Source organism: Prionailurus viverrinus, unplaced genomic scaffold, assembly GCF_022837055.1.
Source record: "Prionailurus viverrinus isolate Anna unplaced genomic scaffold, UM_Priviv_1.0 scaffold_45, whole genome shotgun sequence".
NCBI lineage: Eukaryota > Metazoa > Chordata > Mammalia > Carnivora > Felidae > Prionailurus > Prionailurus viverrinus.
Genome location: NW_025927610.1, coordinates 3,785,034 through 3,803,187, shown reverse-complemented (window position 1 = coordinate 3,803,187; position 18,154 = coordinate 3,785,034). Strand labels below are relative to the sequence as shown.

The following is an 18,154-nucleotide window of genomic DNA, read 5'->3' as shown; positions in this document are numbered from 1 at the left end:
ATGGAATAGAATAGAAACCCAAGAGACTCATTTTAGATCTAAACACATTTGCAGATTGAAAGTGAGGGGTTGGAGAACCATCTATCATGCTAGTGGAGGTCAAAAGAAAGCCACAGTAGCCATACTTATATCAGACAAACTAGATTTTATTTTGCTTTTTAAGTTTATTTGTTTTGAAAGGGAAAGAGAGAGAGTGAGTGGGAGAGGGGCATAGAGAGAGGATCCCAAGCAATTTCTACTCTGTCAGCACAGAGCCCAATGAGGGGCTTAATACCATGAACCACTGAGCTGAAATCAAGAGTTGCATGCTTAACCGACTGAGCCACCCAGGCACCCCAGACAAACTAGATTTTTTTTTTTAAAAAATCAACATTTATTTTTGAGAGAGAGAGAGAGAGAGAGAGTGCAGGGGAGAGACAGAGAGAGAGGAAGACACAGAATCCAAAACAGGCTCCAGGCTCTGAGCCATCAGCAGAGAGCTCAATACAGGGCTTGAACTCACAAGCCGTGAGATCGTGACCTGAGCCAGAGTCAGACACTTAACCAATTGAGCCACCCAGGAGCCCCATGTCAGACAAACTAGATTTTTTTAAATTTATTTATTTTGAGAGAGAGAGAGAGAGAGAGAGAGAGCATGAGCGAAGGAGGGGCAGAGGGAGAGGATCCCAAGCAGGTTCCACACTGTCAGCACAGAGCCCATTGCGGGGTTCAGTCCCACGAACCATGAGATCATGACCTGAGCCAGAACCAAGAGTTGCATGCTTAACTGACTAAGCCACCCAGGCACCCCAGACAAACTAGATTTTAAAATAAAGACTGTAACAAGAGATGAAGAAGAGCATTACATCATAATTAAGGAGTCTATCCATCAAGAAGACCTAACAATTGTAAACATTTATGCTCCAAATGTGAAAGCACCCAAATATACAAATCAATTAATAACAAACATAAAAAAACCTCATTGATAATAATACCATAGTAATAGGAGACTTTAATACCCCACTTACAACAATGGACAGATAATCTAAACAGAAAATCAGCAAGGAAACAACTGTGAAAGACACACTGAACCAGATGGACTTAGCAGATATATTCAGAACATTTCATGTTAAAGTAGCAGAATACAGATTCTTCTAAAGTGCACATGAAGCATTCTTCAGAATAAATCACACACTGGGTCGCAAAGCAACCCTTAGCACATACAAAAAGATTAAGATCACACCATGAGTATTTTCAGATCCAGTGCTGTGAAGCTTGAAGTCAACCACAAGAAAAAATTTAGAAAGTCCTCAAATATATGGAGGTTAAAGAACATCCTACTAAACAATGAACAGGTTAACCAAGAGATTAAGGGAGAAATAAAATACATGGAAACCAATGAAAATGAAAACACGATGGCCCAAACCCTTTGGGATGAAGCAAAGGCTGTCCTAAGAGGAAAATACATTGCAATTCAGGCCTATCTCAAGAAGCAAGAAAGGTCCCAAATACACAATCATCCTAACCTTACACATGAAGAAGCTAGAAAATGAGCAGCAAATAAAGTCTAAAGCCAGCAGAAGGGGAATAATAAAGATTAAAGCAGAAATAAATGATATAGAAACAACAACAAAAACAGTAAACAGATCAATGAAATTAAAAGCTGGTTTTTTGAAAGAATAAACAAAATTGATAACCCCCTAGCCAGACTTATCAAAAAGAAAAGAGAGAGGACCCAAGTAGACAAAATCACGAATGAAAGAGGAGAGATCACAACCGACACCACAGAAATTCAAGCAATTATAAGAGAATACTATGAAAAATTACATGCCAATGAACTGGGCAATCTGGAAGAAATGGACAAATTTCTAGAAATTCACACACTACCAAAACTTAAACGAGAAGAAACAGAAAACTTGAACAGACCTGTAACCTGCAAAGAAATTGAATCAATTATCAAACATCTCCCAACAAACAAGAGTCCAGGGCCAGATGGCTTCCTAGGGGAGTTCTACCAGACATTTAAAGCAGAGATAATACCTATTCCTCTCAAACTGTTCCAAAAAGTAGAAATGGAAGAAAAGCTTCCAAACAGCCAGCATTACCTTGATTCCAAAACCAGACAAAGACCAGTAAAAAGGAGAATTATAGGCCAATATCCCTGATGAATCTGGATGCAAAAATTCTCAACAAGACACTAGCAACTTGAATTAACAGTACATTAAAAGATTCACTCACCATGGTCCAACACGGCTCTTACCCAAGGTTTGCCCCCCACCCCAGGCCAGCACGTACCCCAGACAGGTGGCTTCAACAGCCCCTCCTCCCACTGCCTCCAGCTTTGCACGTCTCCCTCTGTACCCCCTCCACTTAGGCCTCCATCATCTCCCACACCCCATCCCACCCTTCTCCCCCTGCTCATGTGGAGATGGGGTACTCTGCAGCGTGCTGTCAACAGGATGTGCTAATGCCCATACCACATGCTTTACATCACCTTTCTCACCCACCCCCCCAAAAAACATGGCAAGATCCTCTTGGCCAGGAGCCAAACAGGAGCCCAGAGAAGCTGAGACACTGCCCTGAGGTAAGGCAACAGGTGAGAGCAGGGGATAGAGCCAGGGTTGGGGTGCAAGCCCACCTTCAGCTCACACGATGCCCCAGGCCCCACCCTGGGGTCAGAGTCTGAGGCATCTCCCTGCTCAGCCCACCCCCCACTTTGCCATCTGTCCTTTCCCAGTGGCGACCCAGCCAGGTAACACATCTCCCGTCATCCCTCCGGCAAAACTCATCCTGTGGACACTCAGGTGCCTCGTGGATATGTCCATTTCTGCACTGCATTACACTTCTGCACTGGAAATGTAATGAGATTTCTGAGTGTGAACTCTGATTTTCACATCCCTGCCATCCCTCTTGACTGGTAAATTTTAATCTCAGAGCATAATGCTCCTTATGAAATTGCATCCTCCCCACGGTTTGGGACAAGACACTGGAGTTCTCTTCATGGAATAGCTATTTAAGACATATTCCTTGCTATAAATGGCTCCCGGGGTGTACTTGGTAATTCTGAGATTCCACATTATGATGAAGTCAAATTAACAGGAACCTAGAGAGCCCGTTTGTCTTCGAACATCTCCCACGTCCATTTGTGGAGAGCTTACCCGTTGTGTCGGATGGGCCCTTGCACACGGGTGTACATCACAGGGGTATCCACAGGCCCGCCTCGCGGGTATACCTCACCGGTGTGCCTCTCAGGTGTGCTCTGCAGGGGTGCGTCACAGGCGTCACTGACAGCTACCTCTCAGGCTCACCTTCAGGCATACCTCGCAGATGCACCTCGCAGACATTCATCGCAAGAGCATCTCGAAGGTGTGCTCACAGGCACAGCCCACAGGTGTACCTCAGGCACAAGCGCCCCTCCCAGGTGAGCTCACAGGTGTATTTCATAGGCTTGTCTCATGAGTCTGTCTCCAACCGAATCAAGAGCCCACCCTTTCAGGGCTGTGCAGGGGCCCCAGGTAACATCAGTGGGTGTGTCAGAAAGTGAGACGAGGGAGGGCAGGAGCCAACCCAGAATGTGTTGCTGAGCAGTTGTCCTGGGGCCCCCAAGGTGGGCAGCTGGGGTATTTACACACAACCCCGTGAGTCACAGGTCAAGGGCTTCTCCAGGGGCGTTAACATCTGGTGCCTCTGGGCTCCCACACCTGCGAATACTGCAGGCTCAGGGGCAAGGAAACCCACAGGTGAAGTGACACAGGTACCACAGGGAAGATGTGGTGGGCACACTGTGTAACGGAGGGTTGGAGCAGGGCTCACCTATGCTCTGGGCTCTCTTCTGCTCCAACCCACCACCCCAGGTTTCCGGCTAGCGCCCTGAGCTCCTCAGCCAGCCCCTCCTCTGCTCCCCACCCGTTCTGCCAGGAGCCCCCTCTGCTCCACCAACACTGAGTACATCGTGCCTCTGAGCCCATGGCCATGCCATTCCCACTGCTGTGACCCAGCCCTGCAGTTGCCAGACATAGATGCATCCCTCACCGAAGGGCCTCCCCTGCCCCAGGCAGGTAAGCTGCACATCTACACCCCATTTCCTCAGCCCTGCAAGGAAGGAGCCAGCTGGCAGGAGCGGGGTGCAGAAGCAGGGAGGGTTGTGCAGCCCTGCGTGAGCCTCAGGATGGGGCGAGCCAAGGATTTGGGAAGCGTCCCCCACAAAGACTCTGCTGCCCTGGGCCTCTCGGCCAGATGGCTGCCTCATTGGCATGGCCCTCACATCAGGCGTAATTTGGACTGCAGCTCTGAGTGTCTGGAGACAATATGCCGGAAGGCTCTGGAAGCTGTCTGGGGACTGAATTCAGGGCAAGGTGACCCCCAACCCTGGCCCCAAATCCGAGCACCACAGCACCCCATCCACAGCACCTGCCTCCCTGCTCTCCCCCAGTCCCCAGGCAGAACTCACTATTTTTAGGAAAAGTGGGATGCTCAGAGCAGATCCCTGAAAGGAGTCTGCTGCATGACTAAGCACAGGCAGGAATGTCATAGCACAAGGGCCTGCGCCGGCGCTTGGCCAGCTGGGCCCATTGTGGCCAGCCCAGCTGCCAGGCGCCAGCCCAGAGCCCACGCGGAAGGTCCCCCGGAACCAAGGCTTGTGCTGAGAAAACGTGTCTGAGCCCAAGAAGTTCCCTGGCCCCACGATCACACATGCATGCACACTCACACGTGTGTGCATATATGCATGGTCCTACATGCACAAACACATTTTTGCCAGCTTAATGCAGTGAAATTCAGAAGCACACACAAATCCTGCATCCTGGTTAAAAGGTAACATGAGGGAACCTTAGGCCTTTTCCTCAGGCAAGGCCCCTGGTTCGTGATTCCTGGTCCTTGGCTTGGAGAGGCCTAACGTTCTTCCAACAAAACTGTTCTGCCTCTGCCTCTGCCTCTGCCTTTGTGGACAGAAACGTGGCTGCTGCCTCAGAAGATGAGTCCAGAATGCCAGGTGCCCACCTGGCATACCTCATGGATGTACCTCACAGACATTCTGCTGGGTGGTGTGCACAGCTGGTTCACACTGCGGACGTAGCTCCGACCCCCAACCTTCCAGCAGTCCCTGGGCATGCACACGCATGCACACTCATGCACGTGCACATCCAGCCCACATGCACACGCAGGCACACGCACGCCCAACACACCTGTACGTGCACACCCAGCGTGAACACACACACTCATGCGTATGCACACACATTGCACACCAGCAGCTGGAGAGTCAGACAGACGCAGAACAAGCCACCCAGTTTGAATCCAACCTTTTTGTCACGTCATGGCCCACAAAGAAGCTAGTCCCTGTATGGCACCCAGGCAGGTGGATAAGGAGAGAGGCTCTGCCTGCTGTCCAGGCACGCTGGTCACTCTTTGAGGCACAACCAGGAACAATCTCGTCTATAGAACATAGCAGTACCTGCAGTGTGGTTGTGGACTCTGTGAGGAGGGGGTCTGGCAGTTTGAATAAAGGTTGCCCGGTAAGTAGGAATTGGGCCAGGGAAAAAGATGTGTGGTGGGGGTTCACTGAGACTTCTAAGGGCACTAGCTCTTAACAGAGAAGCTCTGTTGTGCACCCAGGTGACCTATTCTCACATGCAAACCCCTCACCTGCAAGACCAAATGCCCAGGCCACCTCCTCACCATCAGAGAGAAAGGAAGGTCTCTGCAAACCCCCATCTTGTGGCCCGACCTCCACACTGGATGCCGGACCATCTTCCTCCCTTCTCCTCACTTCCTTCCATGAGGACGGAGCCATGGAGCTGCATTTGTTGACCTCTGGCACCATAGGAGGGTCCCCCTCTCCCTGCCTGGGGCTGGGCTGCAGTTCCCCGAGGGGGAGAGCTGGTGCCCCACCTCTCGAGCACACCTGAGCCCAGGTATGAGGGCCAGGAGATGTGGGGATGCCTGTTGGACCATCCAGAATTATCAGGCAATCCCCCAGGCTGAAAGGGTCACGGTGTTTGTGGGATTACCCCTCTGGAGGATTAGGTGTGAGGGGCTCCTCCGGTGGAAGCCAACTCCCTACCCCCAGCTTCCCAGGACCCCTGCCACAGGCAGAAGCCCCTGAGCTCCCATCATCACCCAACCCTGGGAAAATCAGACCGAGTCCGAGATCTAAGGCAAGGGGGGCAAGCGTGGGTGAGTCAGCTGGCGTCCTCCCAGTCCTCAGTAATCGTCATTAAGAAAGGCTTTGCTGATGACAGTGTTTGCTGGGAGTCTGTGTGTGCCTGGGGACCGGCCACGACTCCTGGACGGGCAGTGGGACACCATGAGCCTCAGCGGGGAGCAGGTGCAACAGTTCCTTGACCAGAACCCCAGTTTCGCGGACCAGTACTTTGGGAAGAAGCTGAGCCCCGAGAATGTGGCTGGCGCCCACGAGGACGGACAGCCGGTGGACTGTGCCAGTTTCCGCGAGCTGTGCCAGGTGGAGGAGAGCACAGCCCTCTTTGAGCTGGTGCAGGACATGCAGGAGAGTGTGAACATGGAGCGGGTGGTCTTCAAGATCCTGCGACGCCTCTGCACCATCCTGCATGCCGACCGCTGCAGCCTCTTCATGTACCGCCAGCGCAATGGCGTGGCTGAGCTCGCCACGCGCCTCTTCAGTGTGCAGCCCGGCAGCGTCCTAGAGGACTGCCTGGTGCCCCCCGACTCTGAGATCGTCTTCCCACTGGACATTGGGGTTGTGGGCCACGTGGCTCAGACCAAGAAGATGGTGAACATCAAGGACGTGACGGAGGTGGGTTCTGGGCCACGACTGGTGCGGTTGGCGAGAGGTCCCTACCCGTCCCACGGCCAGCCTGCAGGCCATGTGGGGGCCTCTTCTTTTAGGAAGGCAGCCTGGGGCAGTGGGGTGAGTGGGGTGAGTGGGGTGGCTTGGTCCAGAGCTCACAGAAAGGAAGGAAGCCAGCCTTGAGGTGGCTGGGAGGGCGGCCCGGACAGGCCCTGCTGCCTCCCTGACGCATAGGCCCCTGCACAGGAGCTTGGGGGGGGGGAGGGGGTCGGGGGGAAGGGGTCAGAGCAGGGGGCTGTGCAAAGGCCCAGAAAGGAAGGGCCAGTTGACCCTGGAGCCTGGAACTCACAACCCCATAGGAGACCATGCTGCTTGCTCGCACAGGCAAGTTTGGGGGTTCGGGAGAAGCAGCAGGGAGACCAGGGCTGGTCCAGGCGGCGCAGGAAGGGTAGGCAGGAATTCGTGTTGCTGAGAAACAGGACAGGCTCTTGTTGGGTGGGAAGGAGGGCGAGTGTGGGGCTAGTACAGCAGGAGGACAGGGTCCCTGGGGTGGAGGCCAGGGCAGGTGGCACTTGAGAGAAGGAGGTGCCTGTTGGACATGTGTGAGGGGCAAGGGCCTCCAATGTGGGCATGGGGTTGAGGAGCTCCTAGAAGGAGCAGGAAGAGGCCGCTGGGGCAGAATGGGAGCCACTGCCTTCTCCCCTCTTCTCCTTTCTCGCCTCTGAGAGGGGCAAGCAGGAGCCCTGAGCTGGACCAGCCTCTTCCACTTTCAGTGAAGGAATCTGGAGGGGGTTGCCCACCAGGGTGGGCTTCTCTCAAAACAGCTTCTGTCCCCTAGTTCCTGGAGGCGAACAGACACGTGCACGTCCCCCCAGGTCCCTTGGGAAGGAAGTGGTGGCAATCCTCTTAAACTTATCTGCTCTAAACAACCCCAGGTCCAGCGACCTGAATATAGTAATCTCTGGGATTAGCTTCATCTCCACTCCCATTTAAGAAATGGGTCACCCATGCATCAGAATATCAGGAGCCTGAATTAACAGGAAAATAAGGAATTCGGCAGTGAGGAAAGGCGCAGGGGGCTTGCACTGAGTGACTTCCCCTGCTCCTTCTCTCTCTACATCTTGACCCCTCCCTTCTTGAGTCTGAGGCAGACCCCACAGCCCCCAGGGGCCTGTCCTCTGACTGGCCTCCCAAGCCTGTGCTGGGTGAGGGTCTGGGTCAGGTGGCATGGCCATCCTGGGTCCTGTGCCTCCTCTATCCCTGGGCCCTCGGCTTCTTCAGACCCTCCCGCCTCCATGAGGACAGCCTGCCCTAATCTGTCCCCCGGTGGGCCAGGGGCATGGCACTGGCCTCAATCTTCAGGGCTGTGCTGGCTCCTCTTTATCTCAGACGCGGTGGAACTGAGAACAGAGCCCACATCAGCCAAAAAGCACATTTCCATTAAGTGTGTCACAAAGCTCTAAGCGTTGCCGATGTCAGGCTCCCAGACCCAGGTTGTCGTCAAAGGGGATACTGAGACAGAACCTTGCTCCGTCTGAGGCCCCAGCACCCTACTCGCAGCATGAGGAAAGCATGGAGGCTGTTTTTGGAGGGTAGTGTGTGCCAGCGGGGCAGGGAACCCTTGCAGGCAGCCAGGACAGCCAGTGTGTGGTGGCAGGAGGACACCGCAGGGCTGCAACATCACCCCATCACTACTTTGCAGCTCCTAAGACCCCCAAGCGTTCATGGCAAGCAGCCAGGCAGAAGGGACATGGTTCTGGGACAGTCTCTGACTCCCCTCCAAAGAGCTGTGGGCCCAGAAACGGTCCATCACAAGGGTCCTGCGTATTGCCAAGGCATCCAGACCCCAGTTGGGGCAGCCAGCCGTTGGGGGGTCGAAGGAGGCTAGACTGCCATTAGGGGCACGGCTTTGTGGGGAAGGTCTAGGAGCCAGGCCAACTCTGAAGAGGGAGGAGGGCGACAGCACCAGGCCGGCAGTGCAGAACATGGATAGATGCTGCAGGAGAGCAATGAAGAGGGTCTGGGCAGTAGGGACAGGGTTGGGGGCACTTTCGAGCAGTCACGGGACCCCTAGACCCACTGAGGCCGAGGGGGAGGGAGGTGCCAAGGAGACACCAAGTTCCCCTCCATGGGGTGGTGGGTGGCTTCCAACCCCTGGACTGGGAGCACGAGAGGGCAGACGTTTCGGGAATGAGGCTTAGGATGCCGTGGGGCTGGGGCTGCTCCTACTCTCACACTCTGCTACAGGAAGCTCTGGTTCCAGGGCTTCTGGGAGCCTGAGCATAGCCCCCTGCCCACAGTATGGTAGGGGCTCTGAGTGAGGTGGGGTCTGCTTCAGCAGAGAAGCCGGGGTGGGAGCGTTGACATGGACACAGTGGAGAAGAAGACGCAGGCAGGGAGCCTGATTGGGCACAGGGTACAAGGGTGTGGCACGCAGGTGACTCCAGCCCTGGGGTGACTCTGCTCAGACCGCACAGCTCTGGGTCAGAACCTTCCTGAGGCTCCCTTCACCTTGTACCTAGGGTGTTGTGGGAGCTGACGAGCTACCTGCAGGGACAAGGAGAGGCTACAGCCACGGGCGTCAGAGTTAGGGTCCCAGTGTGGGAGGAACAAGAGGGGGTGTTGGTACGGAGGGGGGCACCTGGGAGTGGGGGCGCTGCTATGGCGGGGGGCACCTGGGAGCAGGGGTGCTGGTGGGACCCCAGGTGGGAAGAGGGGAACACAGCTGAAGGGCAGAAAGGAAAGTCTGGGGCAGAGTCGAGGACCTGCCAAGAGACCCAGCCATGTGGCCAGGAAGGTAACTGGAGAGCTCAGAAACACCAAGGATGGGAGCGTGAAAAGGGCCCTGAGCTCGTGCCTGTGCTGGGCCTGGGGTGAGGTGGAACACCCCCCTTTGTGTCACGGAACGCTGGTGCCACTCCCCACGCTGCTGCCACCTCCGGGGCTCAGTATTGATTTCCCTTTGTGGCTGCAGGTGACAGCTACCTCTCCAATCATCAGGCAGGAGAGGAACTGAGAAGATTGGTGCCAGACGCATGCACCTCTTCGTGAGAACATGGGATGTCCTCGTCCCCAGCAGGCTTCCTCTGACCTCCCATTGGCCTGAACTGTGGCCCAGCTGCCCATGCAAGGGAGTCTGGGCAGCGGACGCAGCGTCCTTGGGCCACATGAGGGCGGAGCCACAGAGAAGGCGCGGGAAGTCACATGGGGTCAGTGACTCCTCTGTCTGCCACAGGACCAACAGTCCTTGAGTAAACCCCAAAGAGCTCTTTTAACAAGTAATAATAACCAAATGTAGGGAGCGTTTACGGAGATTGCCTCGCTCAACCCAAGCTGACGGGTGAAGAGAGCAGCCCAGGGCTGTCCCACCCTTGCTGGAGGTGACACGGTGGCAAGCCCAGGCCCTGACCCAAACAGCCCAACTCTGAGCCATCCACTGCAGCTCTGTGTCTGGTCACTTGGGCCTCATGTAAATAAATATGAGCACCAGGAAGTATGAGGGTAGAGCTGGAGTCACATCCACTCTGAAGGACGGTCCCAGTCACCTGGGGGACCTCATCCTGGTGACACTCTGTCACTTGTTCCCTGTGGGAAGTCCGTCAATCAGCTCCCAATCAAGGAGCGACCCGGAGGAGCAACCCTAAAGCTAGCGGGACTTGCCCTGGGGGCCAGACGCGGACACATGCCTTATCATAGGGGCAACAGACCCCACGGAGCACCTGCTGGCTGGAGCATGACCCCAGGAGACTCCCAGGGGACCCTCCACCCCGACTCACACTCACCCTTTATTCAGCCAACACACTTTTTGGGAAGGAGCATGTGGGGGCTGGCCCAGAGGGAGGTGAAGGTAGGAGAGGGCGGCCTGATCTAGGAGGGGCTTTGGGACAGGTATCCAACAGACCTGCTTAACCGGATGACAGCAGGTGCGGAGGGACCCAGGCCTGCCACATCCAGGCTTGTGAGGGCTCAGCAGAGTCTATGATGGAGAGCTGGGGTAATTGGCTCCAAATCGAGGGATAGGGACTGCGCCAGGCTAGAGCCACAAGGACAGGCCACAGGCTACGTCTTCCTGTGCTGCCTGGGCTCCCGACGCCAGCACCTGGGTCTTAGCACTGGCCTGGGCAGTGGCCTCTGTGCAGCTTAGGCCCGGCCTCCCCGGGGTCAGGGTGGGCCAGGTCCACAGACTGACTGCCTCTCTTTTCTCCCCTCTTCCTGCCTGCCCAGTGTCCCCACTTCAGCTCCTTCGCTGATGAGTTGACCGATTATGTGACAAAGAACATCCTGGCCACACCCATCATGAATGGCAAAGACGTCGTGGCCGTCATCATGGCCGTGAACAAGCTCGACGGCCCGTGCTTCACAAGCGAAGATGAAGATGTGAGTGTTGGGGGCCCTTGCGGGCATGGGTGCCTCCGTGTGTGGGCCACCCCGTCCCCAGGTCTGTCCTGTGCTGGCGGGGCGCGCGTGTGTTCTCTTGGTGTCTGGGTGTAGACCTCCCCTCCTCTTAGCTCTGAGAGCCCGCGCATGTGTGTCTCCTGCACGCCATGGGCCTGCGTGCGTTGAGATCAGTGCCGCGTACGGGCCCTGCTCTGGGCAGCCGGGCGTCTCTGCACCCTTGCACACCCGAACGCCTTCTGAAAACTGGGGTTTTAAACTCGTGCTGTTATAATCCCCGTCTCAGGTTTTCCTGAAGTACCTGAATTTTGGCACATTGAACCTGAAGATCTACCACCTGAGCTACCTGCACAACTGTGAGACACGCCGAGGCCAGGTACCCACGCGTGCGCCTGGCCAGGGCCATCCCGCCCCAGCCTCCCAGCCCTCCAAGATGTCCAAGTGTGTCCAGGTCCCCGTGCCAGTCTCTCTGGACAGAGACGGTGCGTGTCCAAGCTGGGCCAGTTCCAGAGCACTCCAGGGAGTGTCCCATGGCTTTTGTGGTTGCGGTGTGATGCTGTGAGTGGGCCGGCTACAGCGAGGCAGTGTTGGGAAGCCATCGTGTGGCTGGGACCCCAGAGAGGTTGGGTCTCTCATCCCTGACTCTCAACCCTGACTCTCCCCCAGCCCGGGCGGGCATGGGTGCCTGTGAATGCTGTAGACACTCCTTAGAAGCTCCCTCAAACCCTCTGTGGCAGGAGCTGGGGCGGGAGAAGAATGGACAACAGCCACTCATTGCCTGAGTCTCCTGGTGGGTTCAGCCCTTGCTACACAGGATAGCAATTGCTTCCAGGGCTGGAATCTGCTTCCCCCCAGCGAGGAGGGTGTGGGGCCTGATGCAAGCAAGGTGGGGCCTTGTGTTTCGGGAAGAGGTGCAGAGCTCACGGGCGCATGAGGTAGGTTCCCTCTTGTCCTCCTGCCTCGGGCCCAGGCCCCCTGGAGCCCTGGGAGACAGTGAGTGGGCCTGGCAAGAGGACAGAAAGGCAGCTCCTGTCACTCCGGGCCTTGGGCTGGGAAAGCTGTACGAGACGTGGCCTTCAGGCTGAGCCTCAGAAGATGCTGAGGATGAACTGGTCACTCTAGGCCATCCCCACTGTCTGTTCTGTCTGCAAACGCTGGGTGCGTCCTGGGCACCTGCTGTAAACTTGCTTAAAATGATGAGAGGTTCCTGTGCTTCTCTCAGAAAGGTTGTCTGGGAGCCCCCTCCTGACCCACGAGCTACAGAAGGAGCAGCCTAGGCAGGTGGTCTGGGATCCCCTGAGGATCTTTTGGCCAGAGGCCAGCCCTATTGATAGAGAAGAAAAAAGCCTCTGAGAGAGACCTCCCACAGGCTATGGCCACATGGGGTTAGGGCCAAAGCCCAGGGGGACAAGGCTGGCCATCCTGGTGCTCCAGCATGTCTGTGCAGAGGGGGTGATGGGAGGATCCTCTGGTGAGGACAAGAGGGTGCCCTGGGCAGAAAGAAAAACATGGCCTGAGGCCTTAAAGGACATGATTGCTCAGTTGGGGGCTGGTCAGGCAGGGCACAGAGCCGGATGGGGAACAGCTTAAAGGGCTGTGAGGCCGGCATGACACTGGCATCTAGAAAGGCCACCAGGTTGACGGTGCCCTTTGGAGGGAAATCGCTGTGAGCCCCACACTGTGGGAACAGGGGTTTGCACTGGAGATATGTCTCCTCTCGCCCATTTATTAATTTATGCAATAATTTATTTTCATCAGTTCGGAGTCCTGAGTATTTCGATTACAACCCTAGTCAACTTTATTGATTTTGTTGTTCAATCTGTTCTGACTGTAGCCACTGGGAGCCTCTCAGTGAGCTCCTGTGCCATCTGACATAACCCATTGACCCCATTATTCTGGGGTGTTTTTGTTTGTTGGGTTGGTGGATGGGTAGGTTTCTTGGTTTGGCGGGGGGAGGGTTTGCACATCACTTTCTTTCTATTTTAATTTTTTTTTACATTTATTTATTTTTGAGAGACAGAGAGAGACAGAGCACAAGTGGGGGAGGAGCAGAGAGAACATCACTTACTTTCTGATGCTCCAGGGTCATTTGTATATTTCCTGTCCAGTCCTGAAATCAGCAATTCCTCAAGGAGCCCTGGTTCCTTGTATTGGGGAATGTCTTAGAAACAAAGATCTGGGCACTGGGGGTGCTCATTGCTACTGGGGTGTCAGCTTCAAGGTCTGGTCAGCTGACAGAGTAAGGAAGTCTACGTGTGCATACTAGCCTGTGCATAGACACATCTACAAATATTTCTACATGTAACCATGAACCCATATTAAGTTAAACTTGAGTTCTTGCTGGTGTCCACAATGTAACCTGACACCACAAGGATGTTCTGGCCTCCTCCTCTTTCTGGTAAGCAAGTTTCCACTCTGACAGTGAGATACCTGGCTTCCGTCATCCACCACTCATTTACTTAATTGTTCAATTCTAGTGCATGTGCACAGCAAGAACAGAATTGTTAACCCATGGGATACAACTTTACTAAGCAGAGGACAGTGTTTAGTCTTACAAGTCTCTGCTCATTTCCAAAAATACTTCCATCAGCACCTTTTCTCTGCCTCCTTCAGTGAGGTAATTTCAAGTGTTAGAGTTTGATTTTCTTGTCAGAGTCTGCATTCTTTCATCCCCCCGCCCCCCCCCCCCCCCCCCCCGGCTGCTAAATGACTGTGCTATTGGCACACATTGAGGTTCATTCTTTGTGCTGTAAATTTCTACCGGTCTTAACAAATGCATCATGATAGTTATAAACTCTCACAGTATCATAAAGAATAATTTCACTGCCCTGAAAATCCCCTGTGTTCCACCGTTCACCTCTCTCTCCCCATCTCCACTGAACCACTGGCAACCACTGATCTTTTTACTGTCTCCACAGTTTTACCTCTTCCAGAATGTCATATAGTTAGAACCATGCGGTGTGTAGCTTTTCAGATTGGCTTCTTTCCCTTAGTAAAAGGCATTTAAGATTCCTCCACGTCTTGGGGCGCCTGGGGGGCTTAGTTGGTTAAGCGTCTGACTTAGGCTCAGGTCATGATCTCACGGTTTGTGAGTTTGAGCCCTATGTGGGGCTCTATGCTCCCAGCCCAGAGCCTGGAACCTGCTTCAGATTCTGGGTCTCCCTTTCTCTCTGCCCCTCCCCCCCTCAACAAAATGAATAAACATTAAAAAAAATTTAAGGGCACCTGGGTGGCTCAGTCAGTTGAGCATCCAACTTTGGCTCAGGTCATGATCTTGCAGTTCAGTTCACGAGTTCAAGCCCCACATCGAACTCACTGCTGTCAGGGCAGAGCCCGATTTGGATCTTCTGTCCCCTTCTCTCTGCTCCTGCCCTGCTTGTTCTCTCACTCTCTCTCTCTCTCTTTCTCTCTCTCTCAAAAATAAATAAACATTAAATTTTTCTTTACTCTAAGATTCTTCCAAGTCTTTTTATGGCTTGATAGCTCATTTCTTTTTAGTGCTAAATAACATTCCATTGTCTGGATGGACCACATTCACCTACAGAAAGACATCTTGATTGTTCCCAGTTTGGAGCAATTGTGAACAAAATTGTTAAAAACATTTGTGTGCAGGTTTTTGTGTGGATGTAAGTTTTCAATTCAGCTGAGTATATACGAGGAGTGGAACTGCTGAATAACACGGTATAATTACATTTAACTCTTTAAAATTTTTTTTCAAATTTTTTTTTTTTTTTTGAGAGAGAGACAGAGAGAGAGTGTGTGTGAGCTGGGGAGGGAGAGAGAGAGACACAGAATCCGAAGCAGGCTCCAGGCTCCAAGCTGTCAGCACAGAGCCCGACACGGGGCTGGAACTCACGAACCGTGAGATCATGACCTGAGCCGAAGTCAGCTGTTCAACCAACTGAGCCTCCCAGGTGCCCCTAATTGTACTTAACTTTGAGAAACTGCCAAAAAGCAACTGGGCTATTTTGCATTCCTATCAACAATGAATGAGAATTCCTATCATCAGTTTTCAGTATTGTCAGTTACTTGGATTTTAGCCATCCTAATAGGTGTATCTCATTTTTGTTTTGATTTACAATCCCTAATGATGAATGCAATTGAGCATCTTTTCTTTTCTTTCTGGATTTTTCTTTTTTCTTCTTTTTAACTTTATTTTTTATTTTTTTTAATTTACATCCAAATTAGTTAGCATATAGTGTAACAATGATTCCAGGAGTAGATTCCTCAGTGTCCCTTACCCGTCTATCCCATCCCCCCTCCCACAACCCCTCCAGCAACCCTGTTTGTTCTCCATATTTATGAGTCTCTTCTGTTTTGCCCCCTCCCTGTTTTTATATTATTTTTGTTCCCCTTCCCTTATGTTCATCTGTTTTGTCTCTTAAAGTCCTCATGTGAGTGAAGTCATATGATTTTTGTCTTTCTCTGACTAATTTCACTAGCATAATACCCTCCAGTTCCATCCACGTAGTTGCAAACGGCAAGATTTCATTCTTTTTGATTGCCAAGTAATACTCCAGTGTGTGTGTGTGTGTGTGTGTGTGTGTGTGTGTGTGTGTGTATACCATATTTTCTTTATCCATTCATCCATCGATGGACATATGGGTTCTTTCCATAATTTGGCTATTATTGATGGTGCTGCTATAAACGTGGGGGTGCATGTGTCCATTCGAAAATGGCACACCTGTATCCCCTGGATAAATGCCTAGTAGTGCAATTGCTGGGTCATAGGGTAGTTCTATTTTTAGTTTCTTGAGGAACCTCCATACTGTTTTCCAGAGTGGCTGCACCAGCTTGCATTTCCACCAACAATGCAAAAGAGATCCTCTTTATCTGCATCCTCACCAACATCTGTTGTTGCCTGAGTTGTGAATGTTAGCCATTCTGACAGGTGTAAGGTGGTATCTCATTGTGGTTTTGATTTGTATTTCCCTGATGATGAGTGATGTTGAGCATTTTTTCATATGTCGGTTGGCCATCTGGATGTCTTCTTTGGAGAAGTGTCTATTCATGTCTTTTGCCCATTTCTTCACTGGATTATTTGTTTTTTGGGTGTTGAGTTTGATAAGTTCTTTGTAGATTTTGGATACTAACCCTCTATTTGATATGTCATTTGCAAATATCTTCTCCCATTCTGTCAGTTGCCTTTTAGTTTTGCTGATTGTTTCCTTCGCTGTGCAGAAGCTTTTTATTTTGATGAGGTCCCAGTAGTTCATTTTTGCTTTTGTTTCCCTTGCCTCCAGAGACGTGTTGAGTAAGAAGTTGCTGTGGGCAAGATCAAAGAGGCTTTTGCCTGCTTTCTCCTCGAGGATTTTGATGGCTTCCTGTCTTACATTGAGGTGTTTCATCCATTTTGAGTTTCTTTTTGTGTATGGTGTAAGAAAGTGGTCCAGGTTCATTCTTCTGCATGTCGCTATCCAGTTTTCCCAGCACCACTTGCTGAAGAGACTGTCTTTATTCCATTAGATATTCTTTCCTGCTTTGTCAAAGATTAGTTTGCCATACATTTGTAGGTCCATTTCTGGGTTCTCTATTCTATTCCATTGATTTGAATGTCTGTTCTTGTGCCAGAGCATCTTTTCATATACTATTTGACATCTGTATATCTTATTCTTTGGTGAAGTGTCTGTTCAAGATATTTGCCCATTTTTAAATTAGTTTTCTGTTTTCTTATTGTTTCATTTTTAAAGTTTTTATAAATTTTGGATGCAAGTCCTTTATCAGATTTCTGTTTTGCAAATATTTTCTCCAAGGGTATAGCTTGCTTCCTCATTCTCTTAACAGTGTGTTTGGAAAAACAGAAGTTTTAAATTTTAATAAAGTCCAACTTATCAATTTTTCCTTCATGAATTATAGTTAGATGTTGTATCTCAAAACTCATCACCATGTCAGTTGATACATGAATGGATAAAGAAGACAAGGCATATATATATATATATATATATATATATAGTGGAATATTACTCAGCCATAAAAGAGAATGCAATCTTGGCATTTGTAACAATATGGATGGAGCTAGAATATATCATGCTAAGCTAAATGAGTCAGTCAGAGAAAGACAAATCATACCATATGGTTTCACTTGTATGTGGAATTTAAGAAACAAAACAAACAAGCAAAGGGGAAAAGAGAGAGAGAGAGAAAGGCAAACCAAGAAACAGACTTCTAACTACAGAGAACACACTGAAGGTTAGCATAGAGGAAGTGGGTGGAGGGATGGGGGAAGTAGGTGATGGGGACTACAGAGGGCACTCATGGTGATGAGCACCGGGTGATGTCTGGTACTGTTGAATCACTATATTGCATACCTGATTTAACATAGCACTATATGTTAACTAACTGGAATTAAAATAAAAACTTAAAAAAAAACACCTCATGACCAAACTCAAGGTCATCCATATTTTCTTCTATATCATCTTTTAGGAGTTTTATAGTTTTGTGTTTTAATTTCTTTCAATGTTTATTCATTTTTTGAGAGAGAGAGAACATAGCATGAGTGGGAGGGGAAGAGACAGAGAGCACAGAATCAGAATCAGGCTCCAGGCAGGGCTTGAACCCACAAACTGAGATCATGACCTGAACCAAAGTCAGAAGCTTAACTGACTGAGCCACCCAGGCGCCCCTATAATTTTGTGTTTTATAGTTAGGTCTATGAGTTAATCCTTGTGAAAAGTGTCAGGTCTGGGTCTAAACACACTTGTTTGCATATGGATGTCAAATTGTGCAAAGATGAACCTTTCTCCATTGAATTGCCTTTGTTCCTTCATCTAACTGCAGTTGTCTGAGTCTATTTCTGGGTTCTCTATTCTGTCTTATTCATCTATGTGTCTATTTTTTCACCAATACCATAGTGTCTTTATCATTATAGTTTTATAGCCTTGAAATCAGAAACATCAATTCTCCAACTTGTTTTTTCTGTAGTATTATTCTGGCTATTCCATGGGTGGGGGGAGGGGCCTTTCCAATTAAACTTTAAAATCAGGGGCTCCTGGGTGGCTCAGTCAGTTAAGTGTCTGA

At 51.1% G+C, this 18,154-nt stretch overlaps 1 protein-coding gene across 1 annotated transcript in view; it reads left to right on the top strand.

Annotated features, from left to right (window-relative positions):
* The first annotated feature begins 6,265 nt into the window (after positions 1-6,265).
* PDE6B (phosphodiesterase 6B) overlaps positions 6,266-18,154 on the top strand; it is a 35,051-nt gene continuing 23,162 nt past the window's right edge. Inside the window, exons 1-3 of the mRNA XM_047847243.1 lie at positions 6,266-6,748; positions 10,967-11,119; positions 11,424-11,513. Coding sequence (XP_047703199.1) covers positions 6,281-6,748; positions 10,967-11,119; positions 11,424-11,513 — 711 coding nt within the window. The 5' untranslated portion in view covers positions 6,266-6,280. The remainder of the gene's footprint in view (positions 6,749-10,966; positions 11,120-11,423; positions 11,514-18,154) is intronic.